Below are 23,242 nucleotides of genomic sequence, written 5' to 3' on the forward strand. Positions count from 1 at the left end.
TACGCTGCGTGGGTCCCGTTGCTTTGCACCCAGCACCTCACGGCCGAGTGCGTAGTGTTACGACCTGCAGCAGCCAGTCGCTCGTACTACACGTGCGCGCGCGCCGAGCGTCACCTCGATCGCCCCTACTTCTACTTCAAGGGTTTCCTTCGCCAGTGCGACGTAAGCGTATTTAGATTTTTCTTCGTAAACGGAGCGAGCGAGGTTTGTTTTCGTCTTTTGCAAGCTACAGAGCTCCTCTTAAGTGCACGTTGAAGGGGGAGCGTTAAAAGTTTACTAAACGTTGGGCACGTAGGCGTTTCCTTTCCGTTGCCAACTTTTCGGAGTGCCCGCAAGCTGCTGGATAGCGCCGGGCGTTACGCAATGCCCGAGAAATTTGTGCGACATATCAGTTTCGGAATGACCTAATCACTCTCCCACGTCGCCCATATCACTGGAAGCCAGGAATTGTGGCTCTGGACCGCCGAGCAGTCACGCTGTAATTCATTGCAGTCCGCTTAGCCAAGACGCGAAGAGTGAGTGAGTCAGATAATTTGCTCAGTTTCTGCTCGTAACTTCACTCGATCCGTGTCGCGAGCGAATCTACCGAAATCGACGGATTTTTTGTGCAACGCGACTGATCAAGTGTTAGCATCGTGCTTTATGCGGTTTTCTGATTTTTTTTTTTTTTTTGTCGTCTTTTAAGGACTCGCTCCAAATTGCCTCGCTAATGCCACGAAGGCTTCCATCTCGGCATGGCGCGTGGCTAGCGATACCACCGACGCCCATTCTTTATCCAGCCCTAAATCGCGCTCGACCTTGTAGGAATTGCACCATACGCGAGCACAGCCTGCTGCTTGTGTTTGTGTGTAGCCGGCGGCAAAAAAGCCGTGCTGTGGAGTTGCCTGCCGTTTCTGTGATTTCTTGTTTCGAGAGGTGAGGTGAACGACATCGGCGGGCGGCGGCGCACGAGCGAAAAAAAAAAAAAACTGGCGCTTTGCCACTGGCTTCCGGGGGAGCGCAAATAGCAGGAAGGGGGTATGCCCTTTTATGCCTGCGTTAATTTTTGCGTGAGCCCCCCCACCCCCTTCCCGCACTACCTCTTTTGTGCGAGCGATCTTGGAAGAAAGCGCGCCACTGCTCTTTCAGAACCCGCCCAGAGTCCTCGCCGACTTCGTTTCCATCTGTCGTGCTGGCGCGTGCGAGCGTTTTTACCACCTTGTGGTGGAATACGAATTGGATGGTGTCGGGGAATGCAATTCCAGTGCCTGTGCAGGGTTGGCTTCGAGCAGCCCCTCTGATGCTGCTGAAACACCTGTCATTGCCTCGTGGTTGCTTTCATAGATAGTTTGTGTGTGTGTGCTGCCACTAAGCCAAAAACCTGCTGTGCACTTGTGCGTTTGTTCTTCAGCAAGACCGTTTTATCCAGTCGGCCAAAGTTGGAAAGAAATTTCGTGCCAGTTGGGGGACATTCTGTGATGCCTACGTCTGACTGAAGATTCGAATCTGCACTGGCAATTTTGCTCTGGCAGAGGAGGCGGAATGTTTTTGTGCAGGTATGATGCCTGATGCGTCTACTGATGTGAGTCACCTATGCAACCTCCAGAGCTTTAAGGAACTTGTGGTCACTTGTAGCTGTCCGACATGCATGATAGCAACAGGTGCTGCGAAGTGGTAGCAATCATTTATAACTTTCACAGACTGCTAAAGAAAGAAGGTTCTTGCATCCGTTTATCATGGTACAAGCAGAGCTCATTATGGTGGAACATCACAGAAAGACATGAAACGATAATGCAGTGCATTGTCATGTTGAGATTTTGCTGTTTGCCTATCGTGAAGCCATTCAACAAGCTCTCATACAAATGCTTTTTCATTGCCTCGATTTACTATTTGTAGTGACAGTGCAGTGACTGAAGTTCTAGGCTGAGGCTTGTAGGGAATTCCTTTTTTTAACGCTTCTGCAGGCATTCACTTTCACTGCGACACAGGCACACTTCGCTTCGGTCGATAGCTAGCCGCTCGTCATTACAGAGTGCAAGTTCATCTTGCCTGACACGTATTTATAGCAACACGCGTACGCATCAACGATGACAGCGTACATCTTTATCGCGAACGTGGGCCGGAAGGCTGGAAGCCTTGACTCTGGCTGAATGCCAAGGCTTCATTTGCAAGGGAGATGTCCCCCTTCGAGACCCCCGACCTGTTCCCTTGTCAAATGATGCGTGACCCCCGAGGAGCCAGAGCAGAACAGCAGAGGGAGACATAGGAGGGGAGTGGCTGTACGACAGTGTCTTCCTTGTATCTTTTTTCCTTTCCTGGGGGCTGTCACGCTAGCTGCTCATGTTTTGGGGTCATGGCATCTCTACGCTCTCAATCATTTGAGTCTCTGCAAGAGGAATGAATGTTGCTCCGCTGCTGATCCTTCGTACGATTTCTTCTGGCCTAGCTGAGAGTAGCTTGTGTATGGTTCAGCATTGGCTGCCTGCAGTCTGTTAGTTGTGATGTGTATGGTAACCGCACTTCCCTCTGGATACATATGACAACTCTCACTTGTCACTGCTGTTTTAGGTATGTTGTGTACAACTTGTGGCTCCCTCGGAAGCTTTCAACTTTGGCTTTGTTTCATCAGTTGATTACATGCACTGGGAGAACTACTTGCCATATTTTTGTGCACTTGTTTTAATTGTTACACCTGCTTATAAGTAGTGGTAATTTTAATCCTTTTATCAGGTGTAGAATCTTCTGTAGCTTGCATACTAACTGCAGAATTTCAATGAATACCTCTCATTTTTTGCTACTTGCAAGTCATCGTAAAGGTGTGCTAGCAGTGATCACTTCTGCTCTGAGTTTATATAAGATGTTAGGCTTTATATCATCTGCTATCCTGCTTTTTAAGTACCCAGGAACTAAAGGAGTGGGTAATTGTTAGGTTGAAATGGGGGAAATGCATAAAAAGCAGTGACTATATATCTAAATAGCATACAACTGACACGAGATGTATTGTGCTAGTAGTGTTCTGTGACTGCAGTTTAATTTTGATACCTTTGTTTCCTTGCGAAATTAATTTATTCTGGATAACAGCATACAGTGATATTCTGGATACAGTGACAACGTTGGCCACTGTTGGTTCTTTATATGGGCAAATTATTCCTTTTGACCACTACATATGTTCTAGTGCAGTTCCTGAAGTGAATTCTGTTGATTTGACTCCAAAGTTCTTACTCGAAAGTTATGGTCTGCTAAGACAGGAATGGTGTGATTACCTTGGTAACCTCTTTCCACAAGCTCGTTCGTGATTTACAAAAGCCATGAGGCAGTGAGAATTGCTTTGCTAAACTGAGAGTTTTGTTCAGATTGGAATGAAGCATTGGTTGGTGGAGGCAGAGAGATTTGTGCATGCAGGCTTTACAGGCAACTTGCATGTGTTGTCAGTCTACAGGTTCATTTTGCATACCTTTTTCATAATCGTGCACATTTGACCCGGGATGTGATGGCAAGTTGCTTATGGCTTTAATGCTGGCTGTAGAACTTTGTTACTGCCCATATCATCAGCATCCTTTGTTTTGACAGTGCTTTCAGCAGGTTTCACATTTTTTGTTGAAACCTCTAGCTTGCAGATTGTTAGTGGCACCTTCAACATCACTTCATTGCTTGTGCGTAATGGCACTTTCTCTGTCCATTTGCGATGTTCCGGGGAAGTGAACTTGCCCTCCTAACATTTGCAGGGAGTGCTAGAAATCCAATGAGCATTTTCTGCCATGGTCACGAGTGGTGTTGGCTAGCACCATGAGGGCTAAGTTATAAATGTGTGCATAAACGCTCAAGAAACTAAGCGCACAGCCATTGCTATAGCTCAATTAGCAGAGGCCACATTCAGTCGGCACCGGCAGCAAGTTGCATTTTCCTCCAATTTCGGTTTTCCATTATTCAGAATGCTTATGGAATTATTTCACAGCAGTCATTCTCTTTCACTGTTTGACTGAGTTCGATATCTTGAACACAAACCTTTGAATTCTTGATACCTTGTCATCTTTGTTTTTATTTTTCTGTCATATCCTTATGCATGCAGGATTTTAACCTGGTTTGTGTGTGTGTGTAGATTAGTTGAGACTTCAGCACCATGTTTCGTAGTCCCTGCTTCTGCTCCTGCATCTGTTCTTTGCACTGCCGTCCAAATATTCATTTCAGAGCCACAAAAGTAGCTGGATTCTGCTGATTCACTATTTGGAGTGCAGGAAAGGGAAGTGTTTGCAAAAACTTAAGAACCTTTAGCTTTGGGAGCTCCTGCCTAAATGCATGGGAACAGAGAACTTGTTTTTCTCAGCAACTACTGCACAGATTTTGATGAGGTTTGCTGCATGAAGAAGGAAGTTAAAATATAGGGGCCGTAGGAAGCAGACGCTTTGTTTAGGCCATCTTTCTTCATAAGAAATTTTGAAAATTTAAAAGCAAAATAAACAACTACGATGTTCACAATGCTGCAAATCAGCAGTCGTAGGTGGAAAGTTTTTTTGAAGGGGGGGGGGGGGCAACCAACTTTCGGAACTTTGTGTGTGTGTGTGTGTGTGTGTGTGTGTGTGTGTGTGTGTGTGTGTGTGTGTGTGTGTGTGTGTGTGTGTGTGTGTGTGTGTGTGTGTGTGTGTGTGTGTGTGTGTGTAGTCATATCATGAGAAGCCAACAAACACTGACACCAATTTCCCCTATGTTGTCCTTGGTGTCAGTGTTTGTTGGCTTCTCATGATATGGCTAATAAAAATCGAGCCCCTCAGTTAACCCCTTCCTTCTCGTTTCTATATATATATATATATATATATATATATATATATATATATATATATATATATATATATATAGGTCACTTGTCGTAGGATCTGAGAATTTACAAGACCTCGTATAGGACTGCTATTTCACACCCCGAGTCCTCTTGCACCACCAAGAATCTGGCATCTCTCGGTGGTGTAATCTTCCTTCGTGTAATTGTATACTTGGCTATCACTAATATGGCTTCGTCCTTCCAGCTAAACTGCAGCCCCTCTCACTGTCTTCTTTTGTTTCTTTTTCTGTTGGTCCGAGTATAAGCGCTGCTGCGCATGACTGCTGTTGATTCTGACTTCAAGTGAATCTCGCTTGGCCTCATTTCGGTTACTGTGTGAATTATACAGGATGCCTGTGGGAGTGGAGTCATGTCGTACCTTTCATATTTGGAGGGTTTGTTTATCATTCGGAAAAAACTGGCAGGCAATTAGTACGCCACTCAATATACCGTAATTAGATATCCCTTGGCTGTGCCTGCAAATGCCTCATTGACACTTTGATAATTAGGATAGTACATCTCAAGTTAGATAATTTGTTATAATGACATAATTAAACCTCAGTAACGAAAAAATTACTGGCAGCTACTCCACTGTACTGGAAACAATATGCATTAGTTTGTTCGAGTAATGCATTGCTCTTCTTTAAATCTTGGTGAATGATAGTGCATTGGGACACGCTGTATACATTTATGACCTCTGCATGCAAGTGACAATGTTTCCATCCCTAGTAAATGTTATAAATTAATATAAATGGCTTTTTTTTTTCATGAGTCATTAGCATTGTTTACTGGAAAAAGAAGCAAATCTGAGACATACATCATTCATGTGCATTTCACATGCCGTTGATGAGTCTCTGCCAAAGAAGCTACCGAAGTCTGTAGGTTTTTCATGGTCAAAAAAACACGCAAAGCAATTTGAAGTGAGGTGAACATACAGCAACATGTTCATTCTCTAGGCATAGGCTATCCATACCTTTAGAAATAATTAATTGGCTACCTCCTTCTCTTTCAAAAATATAATGAAATTTGTCATTTGTATACATTTAAATATGTTGTGTAGGTGCATTGTTTACAATGGTAATTTTTGAAGTGAGGAAATACAGATGGAGGCAGTCGCTGCTGGTGCTTCTAATGCTCGTCCTCCTATTGTCAGGATTTGCAGAAATAAAGCAAAAGTCTGAATTAAACGCCATGCATGTCAGCGCCAACAATGATGTAGTAAGCTATTAACCACAATAACATGTTAAGAGAAAAGGTCGAGGTAAGCCAAAAGAAACCTGAAATGATGTGGGTGAAAAAGCTCTAGTAATGATACGTTTGGAGCGTTGGGGGGGAGAGGAGGGAGCAAGTACGCTTGGGCATTGCCGGGCTTAGCCTCCCCCCGCCCCAGAAAATTCTGGAGGTGTCAGCAGTGAAAAATGTGAAAAATATCAAAATTCTATACTCTACATTTTATAGCACATCTAAATCTGACAATATTGATGTCATACACCGCCCTGAGATATAACACTAATTTGCGAGCTGCACTTTTGCAAAACCCATGTAAACTGTGTAACAAACACATGTAAGCTGTAAATTCATATCCCATTTGTACACTTTAGATGCTCTATAACAGATGCAGTTTACAGAACTGTGATATCTGCTTTCGGTGCAGTTATAGACTTGCAAACTTCATGCTTCAAATTTTTTGAAGCATAAATTTTCAGGAATTAATATTCCCAAGCCATAAATTGTAAATCTGCTTCCAAGAGTCACTAGAATTTTACTTTCTCTCAAATGGAAAAAAAATTTCAAATCAGTCTTCCTGTTGGCTTAAAAAAAGCATTTTACATTTTACGTGTATTTGAATAGGGAAATCGGAGCTCGCCCCGAGTGAAAGCTTCCTCTAAAGTAGTAACTGAAGCTAAATTTATTTCTCTTTTCTGGGATTACAAAACCCTTGATTTCCATAGTTACGGATGGGGGAATTAAATCTTTTCAGATAAAAAAAACTTCCAAAATGCAGTTCTGTGAATGTTCGGAAATTTCAGCTGTAACCTCACCTTAAGCTTGTAGCAGCAGCAGTGGAACGAAGTCTGCTTTGTCATCGTTACAGCGTTACAGACGCCTTGTTCCTTGTATGGTATCATAACAAAAATATTTTCGTAAATGTAGACTAGCTTTACCCCTCTCACATTTATCTGCACTTTTTTTACAGATGTGAAATGGGCAACCTCCTGCGCTTGCTGTCGAGGGATGATGCCCCGAAGTATGACGTCTTTGTTGACTTCGAAAGTAAGTTGTGCAACACAGCATCCACCAGCGAAGAAATCCAGCGTGATATAGTTTAATCTGCAAATAAGCTTGCACACACCGCAGAACATCTTGCCATTAGAACGACCGAAAAGTTTTGCCACAGAAAGAGCATAGTTTGTCGCTAGACAGAATGGCATGTCAATACTGAAGCACTATATTGTAGGCACTACATTCAGTAGCCCTTGCTAACAATTTCTTTGAATTGCAGGCCATATCAAAATCTCACATCGGCACCCTTGATGCTCTAAACAAGGGTTTAATCTTGTGGCAGTTGCAAGCTGAAGGCCTGTTCTTTTGGCAAGAGTTTGTTTTGGTGCAATGTTGGTGGCCTTGCAAGTGCTTATATTAAATTTTGTGTTGAAATTGTTCAGGATATGCATTTTGTGCACCTTGTCACTCTCTTCAGTTTTAAAACGAGATGAACACCAAACATAAAGTTGAGTTAAACTGACGCTCACAAGAACCTCTTAAGCATCACTTTTGCTGGGCACTGAGCCTTGGTGAGAAAATGACATACTATCGAGAGATGTGATGTCTATAGAGTTGAGATTCTCTCCACGACTAAATCGCCTCTTGATGCAGAAGAAATGCGTATCAGCTTTGAGGACCATGACCTATCGCTCTAGCTCGACTGCTGTTAGCCACTCATCAGGAATGCTAGCCAATATTGCTGTTAGTGTTGCCTTGAGGATCGCAAAGAGCGTAAAACAAATGAGAACACAGAGCAGCTGTTTATTTGAAAGCTTTAATGCGTTAGTGTTAGGTGTATCAAAGTGAAAAAAGAATGTGTGTGAAGTGTAGGAAGGCCAGTCACATGGTAGAGGAAGAGAGGGGATGTGAGAGCTTTGAAGAGTGTGTATACATGTATGTGTGTGTGTGCACGTGCGTGCATGCATATGTGTACATATATGTGGTACTACTGATGGTGGTCTGCTCCGGACCACCATAAGTTGCACTTAGCTCCTCGAAGAGGCAGGATGTGTGTCAAGTTCCTGGACAACACTTTGAAATGTGGTGAACACAGTTTAAGTCGTGGATCGGGGACCTCAAACAGGTGCAACATAATGCTGACATGTTTCTCTCACACTTGCCGCTAAATTGCCACTGAATTATATCTGAAGAGGACAGACAAGATTTTATTGTTCATCAGGTATGTCGTTCAGCTGGCAGGCTTCCTCTTTTAGTGCAGTCCAGGGCAGTTTGATGCATACTACAAGGTACCGTATTTATTCAATTCTAATGCACCTTTTGTTATGCACACCTGATTTTCATGACTGGAAGGGAGAAAAGTGTAATGGCCTTCACTGTTCACTTATGGGATTTTCATTGTAAGAGAGCAATTACCATTGTTCCCAATTGGTAACACATTTATTGGACCTGATCAACATTTGACCGGGGATCAGTCATCGCTCTCGAAAGACTCCTTATCACTATCAGCCCATAGCATCTCATGTTCGGTGCTGTCTATAGCACTTAAATTACTGCATTTCTTCAATGTCTTGCAGACTATGGCAGCCAAACAAGCTTATAGCAGATACAGTGTAGCTGCTACTAAAGCTGCTGGTAATGAGTGGATTGGTTTGGATTACAGCAACCTTGAAGGCTGACAACAGCTTGCCATTATTGCATTTTCTGCTTTGTGCTCATTTCTAACACACATCATTTTTTAAATAATCTTTTCCTGAAAGAAAATGTGCATTATAACAAATTAAACACAGTATTTTTCATGTTCAGATATTTAGCCTCGGAGGTGAAATTGCTTAAATGGACAAGTAAAGGATGTGGTGGATCTGCTGGGGACGTGGGAAGGACCACAGAGTGCTGGAAAACATACCATCAATGTTTGGCTTGCAAATAAAGTGTGAAAAAGTCTCCACATTTGCTTCTCTAGCTGCGTCCAAATTATGTGTCAACTGGGTTGCAACCAACTGTACCGGTGGCTTCCTTTCGTCATTCCAGATGCTGAGCCTTCAGAATCCGAAGAGGAGACGTACTACGTAGTGCATGATGTGCTGCAACACTCGCGGGACATACTCTTGGAACTGCAAACGTACAAAGGCGCGGGCAGCGAGATCAGGGAGGTGAGCACTGACCACTGCCTCCAACCACTACACACTGCATACAGTCAATGCTTGTTATAATGAAGTCATCAGGACAGGATATGAACTTGAGTTACAAGTGGTATATATTTTATTAAAAGCTGAGACCCTCTAAAAAGACAGTAATGCTAGACTTCCACCCCCCCACCCCCCACCCCATTTTTGTGAGGGACGTTTTAAAAGTTGCACACCACCACCTCCGAAGAGTAACTTCTGACAAAGGACCCAAACAAGCTGTGAAACGTCTGGCTAATATATTACTTTATTTGATTGGGGTAGCTCTCAAAGTCCTAACCAACAGTCCTTTGTTCCATCGCCGAGGGGCAATCAGCCTTTGCAAGCCTCCTACATCACTGATTAGGGGATGTAGGAGGCTCCCACCTTGCCAAGTAGACTACCGCTGACAAAAGTGTGGTGCAGGCTCGAGAGCTCAAGGAAATGTTCTGAAAGCGAGATCCTTGTACGATCTCGCCCCTGCTCTCTTTGCAAACAAGTTTTGAGCCGATCAAGCTGCTCAAGTCTGACTTTTGCTAGTGTGACACATTGCATTGGTTACCAACATTCGTTGCGCAGGCTATAGCCAACCCAAGAAGTGAAGCCCGTCAGATGAAAGCCTGGGAGGCCGTGCTGCCCCTCGTCTCCAAGCTGAAGCAGTTCTACATCTTCTCGCAAAGTCTAGGTGAGTACTTGCAATTAATGGCCTAGTTTGCGTTGCTATTGCTCAAGGCTGTTATCATTAACACTTTCTGTGTCAAGGATTCCTGTAGGCATGTAATGTTTTATGGAAAATATCTGATACCAAGAAAAACAACTTCAGACAAAAACAAAATTTTCAGAAAGGTGAACGGCAACAATGCTGATGACATAATTCGTCGAGGTCATGCCAAAGATCTCTGAAATTCCACAAGTGACCACGCATCGCATCAGAGCTTGCGCCTCTGTGCCCTATTTATGGAGCCTGCTGCATAATGCACATGCTTGCCTTCGGTGGCACAAAAATGGTCTTCAAATAAATATTGCACACCATTATGATTGTGAATTAAAAAGCCTGAAGACTCGCATGCTGCTTACAGCCCTTTGAGTTTTTGACAGTTCATGAGAAAAACCTTCGATTCATTGCCAAAAACTGCAGTGGGAATTTGTTCTTTATTTTTCTCCGACTTTCGTCATTCAGATGCAGAATGCAAAATTTTCACTTCATTTAAAAAATTTGGACTAGAAAGGGTTAAATTTCTAGTATACTATTACAAAACTGACTGGTCTATTGAGTAGTTCATATTTAGCCTTCAACAAGACAGTGTACCAAACAGAGGATAGGTACTGTGACTGAACAGTTGAAGTTTACTTACGTCGGGGTAATGCAGTATGCAACGATTCTATTGCGTTTCCTAGGATTTTCGGTGGTCTGAGAGGTTTGACGCTTACATTGTAACCAGGATCTACCTTTCACGAATGGTGGATGATGATAAAGGAATACCATCAAGCTAATGGAACATTTGCATTATACGAGCATTAGTTCCTCAGAGAACATTGAGAGGAGCTTCAGTCTAAACACTAAATTGTGCCTGACAGTCTCAACCACCTTTACAGATATGCACACAATGTAGTTACAACCTGCAACACACATATATATCATATGCATGCACATAAGATAGTGCAACATGAAATGTAATACAGGAGTTAACCAAGTATAGGAAGCTCAAAATATAAGCACCCACAGTAGTTGCAAAACTTAGCAGGCCACAGTGATAAAATATTCATACAGTAAGCACCAGAACACCTAAACTCGTTGAATGGGAAATGGAAGTAAAAAGTGAATATGCAGTATTTTTGTGCTTGGAAGAGTAAAAATAGACATGCATAGAAAGACCAAACCTAATTCTTCAAATGCATCCAGTTGTAGTACTGAATTACTGTGGAGCAATTTAATATAGGAAAAATAAATCGGCATATCACTTCTTTCAAGCAAATATGTCATTGATGGTTAAGAGACTTCTCAGCTTCTTGTTTGAAAGTAGAGAGATTTTATTTTAAAAAATCTCGCAACACTACAAAAACCAAGGCCAAAGTCAACCCAAGAATAGTCATATTGCTCCTATATTGGTCATTTCACGCTAGTGCTAGGCCTATTTTGGCTGTGCATTTTGTACTACGCAGGACTTTTGTCATTTTTACATGCAAGTTTCTAGGTCTGACAAGCAGTCTTGCCCTCTTCTTCACTCTTGTCTTCAGAGGAGGTTGTGCCGCGCATCCTGTGGGAGCTATGTTCGGGTCCGCGGACCCCTCGCGAACACCTGGAAACGCAACAGGCCCTTGTGAAGCAGTTCGCGGAGATATTGGACTTCGTACTCAAATTTGACGACCTCAAGGTAAACATGTTTTAAACCTCTCAGCTTTTCGTCCAAGCTTCTCTGCCGGGTGTCCTGTCACTTTACTCCTCCTTCACATGCCAGATTTGCTTGAACGTGAGACTCGGCTGTACCTCTTGATGTCTGAAAAGTAAGGTACACCCAGCCACAAAGGTTTACTGGACACGGGTTTCGTGACTAGTGTGAATTTTTATTCTGTTGAGGCTTTGTGCTTCTAATTAAATGGATCACTGAATAGGTTGCAAAAGCTACAACAGATTGAAACTTTCAATTTGAGAATATGTGCACAGGCTTATGAAAAATTCAATTTTTTCACAAATCTCAATTCCCATAGACTTTTGGGGCTGACAGTGCAACATTACACAGCATTACAATAATCACAGCCGAGAGCTTAGAGAAACAGAAATGATGTCAATACTAGCGGGATGGATTCATGTAAATTGTTTGTTAATGCTTTCCTGAAGCTTAATGGACAAATTGGCACCCCTTGCCAACATCTCTTCTCGGCTGCCATTGCACTATGCTGCATCACATGTTATCTTAAGCGTGCGGGAAAACCTGCTTTGGAGTATTGCCTCAAGTCTGGAGTTGGCCTTATCCCATTGCTTGCACAATTGGGGAAGGGAACTCTTGCAGGAGAAAAAGAAAATATTTGCTATATACACTGGAATATAGACTGTTTCAGTAGTTCTGTGGAGCGTGAAATGCGAAAACACCCGTGTACTTAGACTTAGGTGCACGCTAAAGAACCCCAGGTGGTCCTAATTTCCGGAGTCCTCCACTACAGCGTGCCTCATAATCAGAAGGTGGTTTTGGCACGTTAAACCCCATAATTTAATTTTTTATTTCTGTGGAGCATTGGGGAAGCTACAGGCTTCTTCGACTTAATCAGGAGGGCAAACACATCTTAAAGGTGCCCTTCCACGCCTTTTCATCGGCTAGCAGCGAGCACTGCGGCTTAAGCGGCAGCAGTCTCTGCAAAGACTGCGACTGCGCAGCAATATCAGCTGTTGTGATAGCAGCGGTAGAAGATATGTTTCATATTCGTTTCAACACCACAAAGGGCTGCATCCTCAAGACATTTCAAGATAGAGGAGGAAAGTTGTGGAGGCAGCAAAAGCAGTGGGTTCAGGAGTGCTCGGCCGGCATGTAACCTGGGATGGTGGTGCCATCTCTTGATCCCTCTTATAACATCTGCTTGTATGCGGTACACTTGCTGACATCTTTAAGTGGAGCCATTTCCTTAGTTAGAATTCATGCACATTTACCGCCCTCCTTATTCATTTCTTTTGCTTAAAAATGTAGCTTGGAATGATAGCACACAAGTCTGCAGACGCCATTTCTGCGTAGGACAAAACACTACCTAGGAGGGAGTCCCCCCTGGTGTTACAGCTGCGCTAACTACACGTCTGAATTTAACGACTGTCAAAGCAATTGATTGTACTTAAATGAAAATAACGTCTATCCGGCAGCGTTTTGTAATCTTTTTCCGCATTACTTCAACAAGTGGAAAATCTGTTTTCAGTATCAGAGAGCCTCAATAAATATTTTAAGGAACTAAGTAATATTGCGCAACATACCACACCTGGTGACCTGCAGAGAAGCTTCCAAGTCATACAGTGGGTTCCGAACTATGGCACTATATCTAGCTGCGCAGGAATCTACGCTTGCAGGTCGCAGAGTCTTAGCTCTGCTGCAAGCAAATACTGAACGGGAGTATAGGTCGAGATTTTTTTTTTAATCAAGTCGCCTCTCATCTTATATAGCAGCCTTCAATACACTGCAAGTTGTTATCTGGCCAAGTCGAGGTCAAGGGCTAACCTATAATTATGGTTTATACTGCATTATATAGGCATTATATCCGTTCTGCAGTTTTCGCTATAGCACAAAGCTCTCATTTATAAACACTGCAATTGCAGAAAACAAACTTGAATTGCATGACAGTTTTTTCAATTCTTGAATATTCCTTTCACTTTGCAAGCATCTGCAGAACTGCGTCACCAAATTCAATTTGCATTCTTACGAATGCATGTGTGCTGTTGTCAAAAGTACCCAGGCCCACATGAAAACAAAGCTGCTGCTCAGTCTTGTAACACTTCTGTGGTCTTCCTGGTGTCTGTGTTTGCACAGGTTACAGAATGACATTTGTCCAGAAGCAGAAGTGCTGGCCAGAAACTTCCACATGAGAAATGTGGCTCCATTTGGTCATGAGAAAAATATGGCTCCTATTGTTGACTCGAAGTCCCATGCATCACACTGCATTCATTGGTTACAAGTTCTGACCACATTTAATACAAAGCATTTGCATTGTGCAAAATTGTCATGCAAAGCATCCTTATGGACCAAATGAAATACTGTGGAGTGCATGTGGCTACTTGCATCTGTGGTAGGCGAAGTTACATCATGCCATAAGCATCAACCAGTAAGGTGTGGCTTTGGGTGGGTAGGTACTGCATTATTGCAACCAGCACATAATTGAGACAAAACACGAGGAGTTTTGTCGTGAAGAGTTCCAACTATTTTTATTGACAATCTAACTCGTATTCATATACATGCCTCATGTGCTCACATCATGCATAAACAAATCGGCAGGAACCACAAGAAACAAAGAAGCAAAGAAACAAAACAAGAACTCGGGATGACAAGGCCTGCCTACTGAATGCAGCCTTGGAAGTGTATCCTCAACTTGTATGATTTGTCTCCTGTTATGCACTGATCGTAATGACGACCGAGCATTACTCATGTTTGATCATCATGGAAATTTTATCTGTAGTAGTTACTTAGTGGTCTTGGCATTCAGCTGCTGATTGTGAGGTCACTGGTCCACTTACTGATTGTGGCAGTTGCATTCACATATGGCGGTTGAATAACACAGTTGGTACTGGGCCTTGGGTGCATGTTGAACTACCCTGGACATTTGCAATTAACCCAGAGCTCTCCCCACCCACTATGGCTTCCTGAATAGCCTGAGTTGCTTTGGGATGTTTACCTTTCAGCTCCATGGATGAGCCTCGCTCATTCGGAGATTTTCTTTCGTCTCCGCTCAGATGGCTGCCAGTTTTGTCATTTTGTCATTTTTTGCTTTATCATTCTGTTTTGTCATGCTGTGCTGCTGGATGGCGCAACCTTCCGAGAAAACATCTTTTTTGTGTGAGCAGAATTACCATTAAGACAATGGAAGCCTGGCTCCCTGGGTTTTAAAATATGACAGCACAGGGTTTAGTAGCCGTGGCGACGATGGCTGCCCTTCTCTCGGCACTCGATACATGTGTTTGGATGTTTCTTCACATCAAGTAAAAAAATAAACCCAGAGTGCTCTAGTGAGCCATGTTTAGAGCTTGAACTTAATTCTGACAGTTGCGAGGAAGAGTTGGGGTCTCTGGCGGCCTTTCCCACGTGCGTGCAAACCAACAAACACTTTCCCACCTGCACTTCTACAATTACCTTTCCTCGCAATACCACACATGGTATGCAGGACAACAAAAGCAAGTTCAAAGAAATGTCAAGCCTCATATTTCTTTCTGTGGCCATGCCTATGTGCAGCTTAGAAAAACATTAAAATATGTGTATTAACAGAAAACAGAAAAGAACAAGTGTGCTGCTGATATCGCAATAACCAAGGCTGTTGTCAATGCATATAACATAATTAGGGGAGATTCTTATGGTCGTTTGAAAAATAAATTTCGCACTGCAAGTGTTAGAGCCCATAACATATGTCTTGTGAGAATTTCAAAATCTGAAGTGCTCATGTTTGCCTCTGTTGCAGATGACAAACCCAGCAATCCAAAATGACTTCAGCTACTACCGCAGGACGGTTAGCAGGTTACGACTGGCAAACCAGGTGAGTTTGTAAGACAGGTAGTATAACTACAAGCTGTAATAAAATTCGGGTGCATGACAGCAAATTGCTTCAGGGCAACTGGTATTTATCGCGAGAGACAAAAATGCCAAACTTATGAGTCTGTAGAGCTGGTTGCTGTTAATCCTTTGAGGATCAATACACACACACACTTCTTTTTTTTTTTCAATATGTGGTCTGTTAGAGTCAATTTTCTTGTTGTGGATTTAAAAATATTCCGAATGACCTGTTTTAAGACAAGCCTAGTAAATATTCTTCGAGCGATATCGAAGCAACAAAAAATTTCACTCACTGTATATTTGGTCTTCTTCTTGTGCAGTGGTGCCTCATTGAGCGAGCACCTCGCTGATCAAACATTTTGCAGTGCAATCCAGGCTTGCTTGGAATTTTCAGCTTGCAGAACAGACCCTATTACACTGAACAAGGTGCACCTGTGCTTTCCCCTTGGCCTCCATGTTTCCGTGCCTTCATTTACCGTCCCTTGTCCTGGCTCTCTTCTTGCCTTCAGAAATGTGCTGAAGGGGAAGGCAGGTGACCTTGGATCATCTCTTCTGCCCTGGATCTTTAAAAAGGAACAGAACAGTGACAGCAAAAAGTTCTTCGAAAGCAGTGTCTTCCACCTCATCTAGCTGAGGGAGACTGACTCAAATTCAACTGAGAAGTGTGTCTAAACATACAGATGGGTGCAAGCACTAGTGTGTTTAAACTCTTTCATCCTCCACCACCTCTGTATGAATCACAAACATCCTTCTTTCCTGGTAAACTCATTTTCTGATGTGTTGTAACATTTCTTGCGTTCTGGCATCATCATTTTTCCAAGGTCTGGGAACGAATTGACTTCCCCTGGGAACCAATCCAGCATGTCCCGCAGAATGAATGTCTTGCAGAACAAATCGACTCGCAGAACGAATAAAGTTCATTCTGCGAGGCACCTGTAACATTTTTGTTTTTCTTTTCAATTAACATAGTAAAATTACCTCATCTTACCTTCTGTCTTTGAAACAGCCAGCACATGCAACCAATTGCAATCCCACCTATGAACGAAGTAATTGCTTATCTTTTGTTGAACCATGAGGGCAAGCATCTCGTGGAGGGATCAGAAATGAGGAACCTCATTTCCGCAATGCCCATAGCTGCATGGGTGTAAGTTATGCCAGAACTTGAAACAGCAGCACTTTTGGGATGACTAGGTGTAGCTTCTTTCCAAAAGTGCACATTCTCTTACATGCATTCACCACCCACGTGTACAGTTAACATTCACAACCCTAGAAAGGTTAGCAGATGGGAGTACGACTGTCCGGACAACCGCAGCTAGACAGTTTATGCTTCAAAGCAAAGCTTTCTATGGGTCCTGCCCCCCTGCCCCCTCCCACGCTTTGCATAGACAGCTGTCTTGCCAAAATAAGTGGGTTAATCCTAGAGACTGTAATCAAAGGTGGTGGCTTGGGGCGTTTATCCTTACACAACTGCACAATACATGTCCTGAAAAGTGTTTTGAAGTGGTTTGTAACGTGGACCGGTCCTGGAGGCAGTACAACATAACGCCCACACACCTCATAGCAATAACCACTAGAGCCGACCATCAGCATATCGCAGCAAGTGTACTGGGGAGGCGTCGCTTGACTTAGACAATTATTCTCTGGTGGTTTCTGTCCAATTTTCACCTATTTTCTTTCGTTCATGGTTTTGTGCTAAGCCTTCTTTCATATGTGGCACTACTACCTGTAAAAGTGGGTTTCTAAGTAAAATCGAACTCTTAATTGGGAGTCCTCTGCTTACCCTATCAAAAAAAAAACTATATGCCCCATAACTCCAGTGTCCAATAATCCCATATGACATGGAAATGTGTGGGTTCTTAAATTGGATCTCATGTTCACTGGGATTCTGGGATATGGGAGTTATGGAACACAATTTTCTCAATAGGGTGCCAGATTCCACTTTTGCTCACGTGAGCACAACTTTCCTGGCCGGCACTTAATCTAATTGGGCCACCTCCTTATACGTATTTCCAACAAAAATGCAGGAAAACATAGAGGATGGCCTGGAGGTTCCCAACGAGCTCGCAAACCACATGTCGCTGTTCTACGCGCACGCGACTCCTATGCTGAAGGTGCTTAGCGATGCAACGACGCGCTTTGTCTCGGAGAACAAAGACCTGCCCATCGAAAACACTACGGAGACCCTGGGAACCATGGCCAAGGTGTGCCAGAGGATGGTCGACAACAGGTGAGCATGCATCAGTGCGGCTTGAAGAGATCCCTCGTAATGCCTTCCCACCCATTTCGTGCACACTTGATTGTGCTGTGTCACCCGCCGTGGTTGCTCAGTGATGTTGGACTGCTGAGCACGAGGTCGCGGGATTGAATCCCGGTCACGGCGGCCGCATTTCGATGGGGGCGAAATGCGAAAACACCCGTGTACTTAGATTTAGGTGCACGTTAAAGAACCCCAGGTGGTCGAAATTTCCGGAGTCCTCCACTACGGCGTGCTTCATAATCAGAAAGTGGTTTTGGCACGTAAAACCCCATTCTATTTTTTTTTTTATTGTGCTGTTTCACGTTTATAGTGTGGGTGCCTTCTGATAAGTCTTGGAAGGGACCGTAGAAATCGGTTGCCAGAGGCCCAGCTTTCGAAATGCACTGTATCTCTGGGAAACAGAACGTAACTCTTCCGAGTCGTCACTCTTGAAGACTGAATATAGCTCTCGTTGAAACAATGAGTTGAACAGCTGATAGCAGATGTAGAACAGTGAAACCTTGTTATAAGAGTTGCATTCGAAAAGCACTGATTGATTCAAGGCTAAAGACTATGGGGAGAAAAACTTGCATGATATTTTAATAAATACGGTAAATGTTTATTGAGGGCACGAATTCCGTACAAAAAAATTGTTGAATATAGCAAAATTTAAGAAAACTAAAGCATTGTGCTTGCAACTTTGTAACTCGGCTATATGAAATGGTATCGCAGTTCTGTAAACAGCGCCTATAGAGGTGCAGCTGCACTAGGCGAAATTGATATATTAAACACCGCTGTAAAATATGCCACTAAAATGTGAGCAGGACATTTGCGCAAAACCCTCGTAAACATTAGAACAATTTGACGAAAGTGGTAAACCCATATGTTCCATTTGTTCACTTCACATGTTCTAAAGGGTGTTTGCATAACGGAGATATTTTGGTACAGCGTTATATTTGTAAGCTTTGTGGTTGTTTTCTTTAAACTTAGATTTCTGACCTGATTGTAGCACAAAGCACTGAAGTACGGAAAGAAAAGAAAAAGAATGGAGGGTTAGCAAAAGGACACACTAGACTCCTTTTGCTAACCCTTCGTTCTTGCTTTTTTTTTACGCACTTCAGTGCTTCGCACTGCAAAAATCGTACCATTAACTTGAACCAACCAGCCCAAATTGTTATTCTTATCCAATGAGTTTTGGCCATCTTGTAAAGGGAAATTCGATGCCTTTGTGGGACTGACAACTGGCCGGAATGTGTTGAGATGTTGATGGAAATGAAATTACCATGATTTATAGTGATAGAATCCAGCATGCGGTTTGTGATTTAAGTAGGAATTATAATTTTAAATTAGCAAAGAAAGTATCGAAAACCAGTAAGTGGCAAGGCCCGGCAGTGAAATCTTGGTACTTGAGATGGTCTATAAGATTACTGTATGTAAGTCAGCTGTTAAGTACAGCATAATTATTGCTTAAAATTGCAGTTGGTGTATTATTACACTCATGCTTTTCTATGCTTCGGAAATTAAAAGCACACGCATGGCTACAGCAACACGCTGAACTGCGTGTCACGTGTAAGCTTCATTTCATTTTCGATCGGATTTTCGTTTTGTCTGGTTAAATACCAAAACCCTTTGACAGGAAACCACAAGAACACGTAGCTATTGTTGCAGAAATAATTTAACAATTTGGAAAACGTGAATCGCTGGAAAATTGACTTGATAGACAGAATTGTACTTTTTTACAACTACGGCCACATTTTTCGCCCGCCTCCTAATAATGCCGGCATATAATCTGTCGCACTCGCCAATCACTATTTTCAGCATGCTTCCAGTGAATGACTACATCCTCACTGCAGATAGAAAAATTCTGATAAGAAATATTACACGGCGTTCTTCGCAGTAGCATTTCATGATTGCTCTCCACTGCATTTAAAAAAAAATGGGCACAATGAAAATTGGTTGTCAGTCCCTTTAAATAAAAATTTTGCTTGCAAACAGTCAATACCAATCAGTTGGTTCAGCAGTTAATTGAATGAGAGCATTTATACATTTTGTGTGTACTTGAAAGGGACAGTGGATTTAATTAAGCCTGAGGTAAAACTTCCACTTAATGTCTTTGTATAGTCTCCCTGTGACTTTGCAAATCACAGTGTGGAAGGACTGTACAGAGATTATATATAAAATGCCATGTTAGTGATTGAAATTTGTGAAAGGTGCAAGTATATGCGTGCAGAGCAACAAACATGAAGTAAACTAGTGTTAGACCACAAGTGACATCGCAACCAATGAATGGGCTAGGGCTTTGACAAATTCATTTTCTCATGCAGAGAAATTTGTTCAAGATTCAAGAATGAAGAGACCATTTTGTTTGTGTTGCGGGTGATGGTAGGCGTTATCATCCTCTACGACCATGTTCACCCCCAGGGAGCTTTCACCAAGACGTCTCATATTGATGTGAGTTGTCTTCTTTTTCTCTCGCCAACGCTGTGGAATTCAGTCAATTTACTTGACCTATTCTGTTAGAATTAGGTAACCTGCCAACGCAAGTTTGCCCACTGTATCAGTTCTGCGAGCTGCTCTTTACACATTAGTGACATGTACCTATTGCTATTGTGGAGTTGATTGGAAACATGTCTGACTGTTTTGTTTTCTGTTAGTCTTGAAGGCCTTAATTGCAGAGTTTCTGCAGTTTGACTTGTTCTTTAGGAAATATCATTTAAATTGTTTCAATGACTTGCCTGAAGACAAAAAAAAAATGCTATGTGGCGTGCTGGTTTGAATGGGGCAGGTAAGAACTAAGGCTTCGTGTTAATGTTCATTACACATTCATTCCTATTCTGTATGTAAGTCAACACAATGAGTAGATACCAATCTTTTCTGGCTATTCATTCACTCACACTCTTTGTCTGTCACACTCATAGACATTCACTTGAGTTCATATTAGCTTTTGTTTACACTCGCCGGCTGCCCACAAATGCCCACAATGCCTCCAATCACTCGCTTACATTATTACCAACGTTCACCTATGCTTGCCGACAGTCACTTGGGTTCGTGCTCCCGTCCAGTCACACCTTTAGTCACACTATCCCACGTCTGTACATGCTCATGAGTGTGCCAGTCTAGTACAGTGGAACCCCGAGGATACGACTTTCTCAAGACTAGTTGAAAATGTCATGTAATCCGGGCGTTCTATAATCTGAGCAACAAAAATTGTCTATAATACATGATTTCGCATGAGTTGCGAAGACCTCCAGTTTAACCTACAGGCTAATACTCTGCAGGACAGAAACCAAAACCGCCCAAAAAAAAAAAAAATGAAAAGAATTGTCTTGCAGGCGTTAATCACATTCCACTGGAGAGATGTAGCATGCAATGTACCTCAATCTCTGCCTGCCAGCATGGTGAAGCATTCTTTTTTCATTTACAGACGAAGAAAATTGGTCAATTTCTTAGACTTTCTTTGAGCCATGCAGCAATAGCTTTCTTTTAAGTGCAGCAACTTTCACAAGGAGATTGCCTACTGCATCGAATATCCCAATGTTGTCCATGCTATGCAGTACATCTGCAAACGTAGGCACAAGCACGGCAGCATCTGTCATGTTGTCCTCATCCGAGGTGGCAGCCAGCAGTGTCGGCATGATACAACCCGCTCCAAACTAGAAATCCAGCGACATACGCTTAAGAAGTTGTGTGCTCGCACATAAACAAAACTCCAAACTGCGTGCGTAAATGCACATGCGATAGGATCTGTGTGCCTTCCGGTGACGAATCGGTTCAATTGTCGTATGTGCTTTCCATACATGCTAGAACAATCAATTTTAGAGAGTTTCACTTTTGCGAGGCTTGGCAACAGACGTGTCGAAGGGTGCGGCTCATTGCGAAGATAGCGAGCTTGGCACTGTTACGACTTTGAGGTGGTCCTGTAGCGCTCATCACCCGTTTCGTGACAGAGCGTTGGTAGCGAAGACTCCGAGTCAGGCGTCGGTGAGAATAACGAAAGGGATTTTATACACTATATACAGGTCATTATACAGGACAAGTTCGGATAGGCACGGGGGCAGAGAGCTAACAGCAAGTGCGACTGTTCCCGCTCGGTGACGTCCGTTGAGACTCCAACGCGTGACACATCTCATTCCACTCGAGAGCGGCCCTCTGCTCCCGGTGGGTCGGTGGATCCGGTTCTCCCGCCGCCGCCGCCGCCAGGACTTATAAAGCCCTGAGACACGATTGTTACTCACAGCCCAATACAAAGCCAGCACTCGACGGTCGTCCAAGAGGTCCAACCAGTGACCGCGCTGGCCACCCGGTTCAAAGTTGCCGCGCGCGGTGACCTCCAGGCAAAAGGAAATACGGCACCGGGCTGTCTAGCACTTTGTTGCACATTTGGACATGTCGCTTGCCGATGCTTCTCCTCAGGATGCCGCTGCCTGACGGCTCAGCATCTTGACTTGTCAAGGGAGAGTTTAGGGCACTGTGCCTTTTGGCGCAGCCCCGGGTTTGTACAAAGGGCGTTCGCAGGATAAATTCTGCATCTTGTAGATTCGGAATCCGGGCTGGTGGTAATGGCACAACAGCACCATGCCACAAGTTCGATCATCGTATATGTGGATGCATCTGATGCAGAGTCACAGAAAAGTGAAACTATTCCCAAACGAAAGCATTAAGGAGTGTGGGCAGGCAGTCAACATAAAAAACTCCGAACGAGAGAAAGTGCAGTGAGACTTCAACGAAGGGGCAAATGCAGGTGGTGGTTGGGTGCCATGAAAAGGAGGAAGGTAAACTAGTGATGAACAAGAGGGTAGCGAACGGCAGGGAACGAAAAAGGTTAGGAAGGAGTTGGAAACCAGTTGGAGATTTCTGCGTGCAGGAAGGGACGGCAGTGCGAGGGAGCTACTAGAAGCTGGCGGCACTTCTCATGCACCCGTCGTTAGGCGCGCAGCTTTGCGCAGGTCCTCGTACGAGGCCGGACATGCTTCGTGTATAATCGGGGTGTACATTGACGTTATATAATCAATCTTTCATCATATAATTGAGTTTTTTAATGCATGGTCTCTGTAGGGAGTTTGCCAGAACTGCACTAGTCTGTCATAAAACCCAGAACAATGCAAAATTGAGGAACTTATAACCGAGGTTCTGCTTTATTGATCAGAGATCAGTAACCTGCTATTTTCATTCATACCTGCTGTGCTGGTTGCAGCATTCTGATGCCGAGTATGGAGTCGTGGGTTCAATTTTTAGACACCATGGCTACATTTCAGAGGACAACATTCCAAAAACACTTGTGTACTTAGATTTAGTCAATTTCTCTTTTTTTTTTCACCGAATTAGTACATACCAAAATGTACATAAGTACATATCCCACTTTTCTTTCCCACATAAGTGGGAAAGAATAGTGGGAGAAAAGCTGTATTTCAGCAGCTTTACAAGCGCCATACCATAATGAACAACATAAAACATAGGTAGCCCCTATAAAACAAAGCTGGCAGAACGCAACTATACAGCAATGTTCATGTAGTGCAAAGCATACTTTCCAAGGTGTAGTACACATTCACAATATGCACAAGCTAAGACTTACTATACAAAAACGAAAAAAGAA

General features: G+C 43.2%; 1 protein-coding gene across 3 annotated transcripts in view; it reads left to right on the forward strand.

The window, feature by feature from the left end:
* The window catches only part of LOC142557590 (CYFIP-related Rac1 interactor B), a 39,015-nt gene that overhangs the window by 1,848 nt on the left and 13,925 nt on the right, over positions 1–23,242 (forward strand). For 2 of the 3 annotated variants that reach the window (XM_075669549.1, XM_075669548.1), the window contains exons 2-8: positions 6,990–7,066; positions 9,047–9,168; positions 9,760–9,865; positions 11,419–11,555; positions 15,322–15,396; positions 17,438–17,640; positions 19,974–20,100. In XM_075669549.1, coding sequence (XP_075525664.1) covers positions 6,997–7,066; positions 9,047–9,168; positions 9,760–9,865; positions 11,419–11,555; positions 15,322–15,396; positions 17,438–17,640; positions 19,974–20,100 — 840 coding nt within the window. In that variant the 5' untranslated portion in view covers positions 6,990–6,996. Of the gene's footprint in view, positions 1–6; positions 163–6,989; positions 7,067–9,046; positions 9,169–9,759; positions 9,866–11,418; positions 11,556–15,321; positions 15,397–17,437; positions 17,641–19,973; positions 20,101–23,242 lie in introns of those variants that run through there. The other variant, XM_075669550.1, reaches the window with a different exon arrangement.

This window comes from Dermacentor variabilis, chromosome 9 (genome assembly GCF_050947875.1).
Source record: "Dermacentor variabilis isolate Ectoservices chromosome 9, ASM5094787v1, whole genome shotgun sequence".
Lineage (NCBI taxonomy): Eukaryota > Metazoa > Arthropoda > Arachnida > Ixodida > Ixodidae > Dermacentor > Dermacentor variabilis.